Source organism: Trichechus manatus, unplaced genomic scaffold, assembly GCF_000243295.1.
Source record: "Trichechus manatus latirostris isolate Lorelei unplaced genomic scaffold, TriManLat1.0 scaffold00008, whole genome shotgun sequence".
NCBI classification, from domain to species: domain Eukaryota; kingdom Metazoa; phylum Chordata; class Mammalia; order Sirenia; family Trichechidae; genus Trichechus; species Trichechus manatus.
This window is the reverse complement of record NW_004443944.1, coordinates 583,894-593,042: the sequence shown is the minus strand read 5'-3', so window position 1 is coordinate 593,042 and position 9,149 is coordinate 583,894. Positions and strand designations below refer to the sequence as shown.

Here is a 9,149-nt window from a genome sequence, read left to right as displayed (position 1 = left end):
CCAGGAAGCCCCCTAACCCTCTCTTCCTCTTCCTCCAGGAAGCCCCCAACCCTCTCTTCCTCTTTCTCCAGGAAGCCCCCAACCCGCTCTTCCTCCTCCTCCAGAAACACCCTCTAGCCCCCTTTTCCCTCCAGAAAGCCCCTCTGACCCATCCTCCTCCTCCTCCAGGAAGCACTCCTGACTCCTTTTTCCTCCTCCAAGAAGCCCCTCCACTCCTCTCCTCTTCCTCCTCCAGAAACACCCCTGGTCTCTCTTCTCTCCCAGGAAGCCCTCCTGACTCCCTCTTCCTCCTCCAGCAAGCCCTCTGTGACTCCCCCCCCCCTCCAGGAAGCCCCTCTGACTCCTTCCTCCTCCAGGAAGCCCCCCAGGCAGGATCTTGCCCACACTCACCACCTCCACCGCCTCCTCCAGATTGGCCTTGGAATTCTCGTTCCCTTCATCCGTGGACACCAGCAGGCTCTGCTCACAGCCCTGCAGGTGTCCAAAGATGACCGTGCAACTCTCCCTGTCTGCGTGGCCCAGGATACTGGGTGGCCGCCGCAGGCCCTGCCAGGTCTTCAGTTTGCGCTTGTAGAACTCCGTGGAGGGGAAGGCGCAGATGTCCTTGTGCTGCAGGGGAGGGTCAGTGAGTGGGGAGGAGCCCACTCCCCACCCATCTACGAAGCTTTGGGTCCAGGCTGAGGCCAGGGTAGGGGACGGAGGCAGTAGGGGAGGGGGCACTGGCATCTCTAGGCCCCAGGGCTGAGCTGGGCAGGCTCACCATCCTGTACTGCGTGTCCAGCAGGTAGGCGTCAGCGTGGTACCTCTCAAAAAGGGAGCGCTCCAGCCCCAGGTTCTGCAGGTGCTCACTCTTGACCACTGGCCGCAGCTGCTTATGGTCCCCCAGCAGCACCACCTGGACGGAGGCACCACCCGGAGGAGTGAGCAGGCCTGGCCCCCAGGTACCCTGGCCCCCCACCGTCTCCACCCGACAGAGACCCTCACACCTGCACCCCCCGCACGCCCCAGGTGGAAGCCACACCCAGCAACCCCATCGAGGATCCCAGTGCCCTGCCCGGCTGCGCCCGCTGCCCACCTTCTCAGCCTTGGAGAAGTGCACCAGAGGGATGAGGGTCTCGGGCTCCGTGGCCATGCCCGCCTCATCGACCAGGACCTGCCGGATGTTCAGCTTCCTGAGGCTGACCGAGGCCGCACAGGAGCAGGTACACAGGATGACCGTGTGCTGGCTCAGCTCGAACTGCCGCGCCTTCTTAAGCGTACTCTTGTACCTGCACAGAGGACGCCGCCGGGTCATGCTGGGACACCCACACCAGGAGACGGCGTTATGCCCCCACCCCAGCCACTTACACAGTGACATCCTCCTCAGAGAAGATGTTCCCTTCCTGCACCCGGCTGTCAAATGCCCTGAGGGCCTCTGCGTGCGGGTTGGGGGCCTGACGGATCCGATGGTGCAGGGTGATGTTCCTGGGGGTGGGGGAGGCCTCCATGAAGCCCCATTCTTTCCTCATATCCTGCCCGCCTGGACGGCTCTGCCCTTTGCCCCACACACAGATCGACCAACGGACGGCTGGGTGGTGAGGCCGCACCTGAGGTTCCGGTTTGGCTTTCCCTCCCGAGGGGTCTTCCTGGGCAGGCTCTTGCTGCCCAGGCTTGGCCCGGGGAACTCGGTGGCCTCAGCCTGCTCACTGTACACGCGAAGGGGCTTCAGCTCCTCCCTCCAGCTCTGGAGCATCCCTGGAGGCATCAGAGAGGTGAGGCACGGTCCCTGTGGCCCCAGGAGAGTTCCTCCCATGCCCTCCTCCCAGCCTCGTACCTGCCAGGACATCCACCGACTTGTTGGAGGGGCCGCAGTACAAGATGCAGGGGACGCTCTGCCTGTTGCCTGCAGGCACCAGCGCCTGGTTGGACTTGTGGAACCAGAACACGATGTGTAGGCCCACGACCGTCTTCCCGGTGCCTGCCGCAGAACTAGTGAGCGCACCGCCCCCGACTCCGCCTGCCAGGCCCCGCCCCGCCTGCCAGGCTCCGCCCTGCCTTCCAGGCCCCGCCCCACCTGCCCAGCTGGACCGTCTTGCCCACCTGCCCTCACCTGGAGGGCCCTGGATGACCGTGAACTGCTTCCTGAGAGCCTCCCGCACAGCCCCGGTCTGGCTGGGGTTCAGCTTGTGGCGGCCTCCAGGGATGTCATAGGTCTGCCGCTTCAGGAGGCTGCTGGGGGCCACTGGGTGGGGCAGGAGGGGAGGGTGGGAGGGCCGGACCACCCCAGCACCAGGACGGGGTGCAGGAGGAAGAGGCAGGAGAAGGGCCTGGGGGGTGTGCCCCCAAGCCCCGGACCCGCCCCGTGCTCCCCACCCAGACCTACCTCTGTGGTGGGGCTGCTGGCCAGGAGGGTGTCTCGGGGGGCGGTGGGGGGGCCGGGGGATGGGCAGGCCCAGGGCAATGCTAACGACCAGTGGGGACGCCTCCTTCAGCTTGTGTACTGCTTCTTCCTTGCGTCTGGACAGGTGGGGGAGAAGATGAATACTGGGAAATCCACAGGCCCCTTGGGGGTGGGGGTGCTGCCCCCCACCCCGTTCCCTCCTGCCCGGGGAACCACTCACAGGTCTGGAAGCTGCTTAGGCAGCACCTCGATGGTGAAGAGGGTGCCGGGTCTCAACACCTCTTCCGGAACCTTCTCCGTGGTTATGTGGTGGACATAGAAGTGCACCTGCCCGGGGGCTTCACGCTGGCCCGCCGGGCCCTCCTCCACGTCCCTCTCCTTAGTCAGCCCGTGAGCCACCCAGGTGTAGGTGTTGGGGTCGATGCTCAGGTGCGGGCCAAGGCTGGTGGGGGGCTCCCCAGCGTTGGGTGGCGCTGGCAGCCCCCCGAGCTGGATGCAGAGGTAGCAGTAGCCAAAGCTGACGTCGATGCTGTGCTTATGGAGGAAGGCGGCGTCCAGGCAGAAGGTACCCTGCAGCTGCCCCCGTGGTGTCCGCTCCTTGTCCCAGCATATGCCCACTTGCTGCAGAGTGATGGAGTCATTCTCGGCCACCGCGCTGGTGGCCGACTCCAGGGCACAGAACGGGCCCCACACGCCAGCATATTCGTCCAGGTTGGCGAAGCGGTCCGGCGCCGGCTGGGGCACGCAGCCTGAGAAGCAGTTTCCAGGCTTCTCCACGTGCTCTAAGCACAGGCTGAGCCCAGGTGCTGCAGTCCACACCTGCAGGGCCGGCACCAGGATGCCGCGCTGCAAGGAGGCACCGAGCTGCACCTGAAGCACGTCCCCGCGGCCAAGCTCCCGCACCACCTCCACGAAGTGCCCACAGGGGCTCCGTGCCACCCAGCCCAGCTCCCGTGGCTGTGACTCCTTGGCACCCTGCTCCCGGACCAGGGTGGCCGCCTCCGGCCAGCGCTGCTGTTCCACAAGCTCCAGCAGCCTCCGCCACAGCACCGGGTCCATGGGCTGAGTATGCTGGTCGAGCAGGGTGCCGGGCCGTGGCGCACAATGCCCATCGTCCAGCACTGAGTAGATGCGGCGACGCCACCGGAGCAGCAGGCCGGGCAGGCCCTCCAGGGGCCGGGGGGGCTCGGCCAGCTGCAGGCCACGGTGGTGCACGGGGCAGGGCTCAGGCAGGCTCTCTCGGTCCGCGGGGAAGAGCACCCGGAAGCAACGGGCGCCTGCCTCCACGTCTACGGCCAAGCCCAGCTTGTCCCGAGGCTGGGCCTGGAGGTGTGAGGCCAGGCGCAGGCTGTAGGCCCGGCGCTGGTAGCTCTGGGCGCGTGCATGCTGGCGTCCAAAGTCTCGGCAGAGCCCGTCGATGTCCTTGGCCGAGTAGGTGGGCCCGCCGAGGCCCAGCACCAGCAGGACCTGCCTCTGCAGCACCACATCCATGTACCGGCGGATGGGGGAGGACGCCCACGCGTACCAGGATACCTGCAGCGAGTGATGGGCAGCCGGCTGCTGCTCACCAAGGCTGGAGCGGCCGAACGCTGAGCGGCCCAGGGCCTTGCAGAGCTCAAAGCAGGCAGGGGCCAGCGAGGGGTGCAGGTCATCGGTGGTGATGAGGTCCACCATCTGGCCAAAGTCCTGGGCCTGGGCGGCCAGCTGCAGCTGCCTCCAGAGCGAGGCCAGCAGGCAGAGCCTTGTGTTGGGGAGGGTGTGGCCATGCAGATGCTGGCGGAGGTGCAGCGACAGAGGGACCAGCCCACAGTGCTTCTTGCTCAGGGTGTCCAGCTGGGTGCTGCTGGGCGCCGGCTGCCACCGCAGGGGCGTGACCGTCTGTGTTTGGTCGCTGCCCACCAGGAACTCAGCCACGCTGCTGTTGAACTGAACCATGTACTCCTTGACCATGGTGTGGGCCGCGCGGAAGCCCAGCACACTGTCCTCGCTCGGCTGCTCGTAATGGCAGTCGCCGCCCAGGCGACACTGGCGCAGGGTCTGGGAGAAGTGGAACGCGGCCACGACGCAGGCGTCCACCGAGTCCAGGCAGGGCGGCAGCTCCTGGTCGGCTCCGGGATGCGACCGGATCATCTGCTCGGCCTCCTCGTAGGATAGCTGGCAGGTGGAGCGGACCACAGAAGGGGCAAATCGCTGGCCGCTCAGCTGGCCGCTGCTCTTCTCGATGGTGAGGAAGAGAGAGATGGCGAGGCGGTCCTGACCCGGCAGGAGGCTGAACGCATCCTGGCACAGGCTGGCCGGCAGCATGGGGACCGGCTCGCGGTCAGGCGCGTAGAAGGCGGTGCCCTGCCGGCGGGCCTCCACGTCCAGTGCACTGTCCCGGGGCAGGAGGGTGGCCACATCGGCAATGTGCACGGCCACCTCATACTGGGGGCCCAGATCCCGGACGCTGAGGGCATCGTCCAGGTTGCAGGCACCCTGGGGGTCCACAGTGAAGGTCAGGAAGCCGCGGCAGTCCTCACGCTGGCCAGGTGCACGGCTGAGCTCCAAGCGGTACCTCTGCAGCACCTTGGCGATGGCAGCCGGGTCCGGCGAGGGCTCCTGCAGGCCGTACTCCAGGTCAAGTACACGCAGGCACCGGTCCCAGGTGGTAGTCTCGGGCAGCACCTCCAGGACGATGCCCAGCGGGTAGTAGAAGCGCTCCCTCCACAGCACGATTCGAACCCGGAAGAGCCGCGTGTGCCGCGCTGCGCCCAACAGCCTCTCATGCCCCACGTGCTGCACGCGGCCCCGGAGCAGGCGGTGGATAGGCACCAGCTGTGGGTCCTTCAGTTCAGCCACGAAGATCTTGGTCACAGAGTTGTCGATGGGGACCATGATGCGGGGATCCCACGTGTCCATCCTGCACACGAAGACCAGCTCTCGTCGGCAGCGCTTCAGCACGCCCAGCACGCGGCCCTGTGGCCGGCCCACGGGCACCTCATCGTCGCCAGCCTTGTGCAGGACCTGCACCAGCACCTCATCCCCTGTGAAGGCCATGCCGCAGTTCAGGCGGCCTTTGACCTGGAAGGTGCCGGGCCCTGCACCATCCAGCGCCACAGCCGTCGCCCGCTCGAAGGTCTCCCGCAGGAAGGTGCAGCGGCGGTATGTCTCAGGCTCAGCTCGGAGCAGCCTTCGGAGCTTGGCAGGGGGCAGGTTCACGTACTGGTGGGCCTGGTGCGCCAACGTGGGCCCGGCCACAGTGTCCAACAGCCCATCCTCTCGAACGGTCACCGTCACATTCCGGCTCTCGTCCAGGAGCTCCTTCAGGATGGAGTCGTCGGCATTGAGCTCCCCGTCCAACGGCCAGAAATCAGACCCAGAGTCCTCAGGGTCCTCAAGCACTGTCTCCCCATCGGCCGTGGCCCCCGCCTCTACTTTCACCGTGGCCGCCTCCTCGGCAGCTGGGCTCCCTCCAGCCACTGGCCCTGTGGCTGTTGCGCCTGCTGCTGCATCCCCTGCCACTGTCCTCTCCTCCCCTGCGGCCGTGGTCTCTGGTGTAGCTGCACCCTCCTTGGCTGTGGCACGCTCCAGTGGGGGCTCCCCTGTTGCCGTGTTCTCCGGGGCCGCCCCAGCCCTCTCTGCTCCGAGGGCTGCTGCTGGCCGGCCCCCAGGGGGCCAGCGCTGCACCTGAGCCACACCCTGCTCAATCTGCTCCAGCGAGAGCCCCTGGGGACAGACGCTGCCGTGCTCCACGCACTCCCGGATGAAGCTCTTCCACAGTCTGCTGCAGGCCCCGAAGGAACAGAGGGCCACCGCATCGCCCACGGCCACCACCTGCGACTGGGCCCTTGTCATGATGGTGTTGAGCACGCGGGCCTCCATGAAGAATTCCATGCTTGTCACTCCGGGGCCGCGCAGGCTGTCACAGGTGTGGATGGTACTCAGCACCACCACCCGGAACTCCCGCCCTGAGGGGACACAGGTCAGAGGGGTGGAGGCCGGGAGGTCAGGGGGCCAGGGAACCTGCTCCCACCCTGTGAGGGACATCGGTCAGGGGGTGGAGGCTGGGGGGTCAGAGGCCCAGGGGCTGGGGGTGTCAGGAGGCTGCGGGGTCAGTGGGCCGAGGCACCTGCTCCCACCTTGTGAGGGACATCGGTCAGGGGGTGGGGGCTGGGGGGTCAGAGGCCCAGGGGCTGGGGGGTCAGGAGGCTGGGGGTCAGTGGGCCGAGGCACCTGCTCCCACCTTGTGAGGGACATCGGTCAGGGGGTGGGGGCTGGGGGGTCAGAGGCCCAGGGGCTGGGGGTGTCAGGAGGCTGCGGGGTCAGTGGGCCGAGGCACCTGCTCCCACCTTGTGAGGGACATCGGTCAGGGGGTGGGGGCTGGGGGGTCAGAGGCCCAGGGGCTGGGGGGTCAGGAGGCTGCGGGGTCAGTGGGCCGAGGCACCTGCTCCCACCTTGTGAGGGACATCGGTCAGGGGGTGGGGGCTGGGGGGTCAGAGGCCCAGGGGCTGGGGGGTCAGGAGGCTGGGGGTCAGTGGGCCGAGGGACCCACTCCCACCCTGGAGAGACACAAGTCGGGGGTCTGCTCAGGCCGGCTGGCCCCAGACAGGTAGCGGGCAGGGCTATTCTCAGGCTGGTTCCCAGGCCCCTACGTGGGGGCGGCTGGCCTGCTTACAGACGTGCCCCATCCCGCTTGTCATACCCCCACCACGGGGTGGTTGGGCAGTGCGAGGGAAGCTCGGGCTCAGGCCTGGCCCTGGCCCTCAGCCCCACCCACCTGGCAGGATCTCAAAGCTGCCCACAGACACCTCGGCCAGGTTCTTTCTCCTGAGCTCCTGCCTCAGGGCGCCGACCTGGAGACACAGCGGGTCAGCAGGTCAGCCGAGACCAGCCAGGCAGGCTGGGCCCAGCCTCCGTCCTCCTGCCCCCTGAGGGACACACAGGGCTGGCATCTCCGCCTGCCCCCCCACATGGACAGACAGGACAGGACATTGAGTCCTGGGAGCCCCAGCAAAGACTTCGGCCCCTCTAACAGATGGGGAAACTGAGGCTCACAAGGCAGAGATGGGTGCACATAGGCCCATCGGAGCCTAAGGGACAGCCCCGCTCCTGACGGCTACAGGCTCACCTGGGCGCCGTGGGACACTACGCAGATGTGCTGCTGCTCCCGGCCACCCCAGCAGGGGGGCCAGGTGTCATAAACCTCCCGCACCTTCTCGACCACCTGGAGGATCTCGGCCGGGTTGAGCCAGGAGGTCTGAGACATGTCCCGCTCAGGGGTACCTGCCACATGGCAGAACATGAGTGGGTAGTGCTGGGGGTGGCGAGGGATCCGGCCGCTGGCGTGGATGGGGTTGCCCTGGGCCAGGTAGAAGTGGCGAGAGGCAAAGGCCACCAGGGCCTGGGTGGAGCGGTAGTTCTCATGGAAGACGACACGGCTCTGCCGGGAGACCGCGTGCGTCTCCTGCTGGTAGTGGAGGAACAGGCGGTTGAGCAGCGTGTGACTTGCCGCCTGGCTGCCGGCCACGCTGAAGAGCTTGGGTGTGACCTGCAGGTGGTCGCCCGCCAGGACTATGCGAGTGTGGGGCGTGGCGTAGCGTAGTGGGGTCAGGGCCTCGCACTCCAGCATCTGGGCTGCCTCGTCGATAAGGATGTGCGAGAAGAAGCCGGCAGGCACCCTGAGTTCGCATGCCTGGGAGGTGGTGGTGACCACGATACAGTGCCGCTGCAGCTCGGTCCGAGTCGGTGGGCGGAAGGCCCGGCCGTCCTCGGTCAGGCAGCAGTACCGCAGCGTGGCTGCATCCGTCTGGCTCGGAGGGCGGTCCGTGTACATCACCCGGAGCGGTGTGGCCTCGGGGTGGCCGCTGCTGACATGGCCGTGGAAGTACTCCCGGATGTAGATGTCAGCCGCACTGGGGCAGAGACGTCACCGTGAGGCACAGACACTGCCCGACCTTGGGGGCGTCAGTGTCAGCAGAGGGGACAAACACACAAAGGGGCAGGGGGTCCGGGAAAAGCCCAGAGCGCCTGGGTAGTCGGGGGTGGGCCTCCCCCAGGAGGTGACATCTGAGCTGAGACCCAAGAGTGGGGGAGGCAGGAGTGGAACAGCCGGGGCCACGGCCCACGGCCACCTGGAGTGGCTGGAAGTGACCTGAGCTCAGCTCTGACGGGCGTCAGAGGAAGTAGTGGGTTGATATGTGTCCCTAAAAAAGATATGCCCACATCCTAGCCCTTGGAAACTGTGTGACCTTGTTTGGATATTTTGGGATGTGATTAGTTAAGGATCTAGAGATAAAATCATCCTGGATGTGGGAGGGCCCTAAATCAATGACAAGTGCCTTAGAAGAGAGAAGGGCCTGTGACAAGGAAGGCAGAGACTGGAGCAATGCTGCCATGAGCCCAGGGACGCCTGGGCCACCAGACGCTGGAAGCAACAAGGAAAGATCCACCCTGGAGCCTCAGGAGGGAGCGCCGCCCTGCCCGACACCCTGATTTTGAACTTCTGGCCTCAGACCTGTGAGAGGACTCATTTTTGTGGTTTTCAGCCTCCTGGTCTGTGGCTGTCATGGCGGCCCAGGACATTTCAGCAGGTGTGCAGTGAGACCTGGCTCCCCAGCTCCCAGGTCAAGAGGGCAGCGAGGCCAGAGGAGGGCTGTTGGCATCACCCAGGTGAGCCAGCCTCACCCCACCCCCATCCCAGTCCCTCAGGCCCCAGGATGGCACCACCGAGAACCTGGGGATCCCTGGGCCTCTCCCATATACCTGCCTGCCCCAGCCCCCAGCCCCAGCC

General features: G+C 66.4%; 1 protein-coding gene across 1 annotated transcript in view; it reads right to left on the bottom strand.

Annotated features, from left to right (window-relative positions):
- The window catches only part of HELZ2 (helicase with zinc finger 2), a 17,121-nt gene that overhangs the window by 2,329 nt on the left and 5,643 nt on the right, over positions 1-9,149 (bottom strand). The window contains 11 exon segments of the mRNA XM_023742597.1: positions 391-609; positions 761-895; positions 1,076-1,268; positions 1,348-1,464; positions 1,587-1,734; positions 1,814-1,957; positions 2,090-2,221; positions 2,363-2,496; positions 2,601-6,327; positions 7,137-7,212; positions 7,488-8,271. Coding sequence (XP_023598365.1) covers positions 391-609; positions 761-895; positions 1,076-1,268; positions 1,348-1,464; positions 1,587-1,734; positions 1,814-1,957; positions 2,090-2,221; positions 2,363-2,496; positions 2,601-6,327; positions 7,137-7,212; positions 7,488-8,271 — 5,809 coding nt within the window.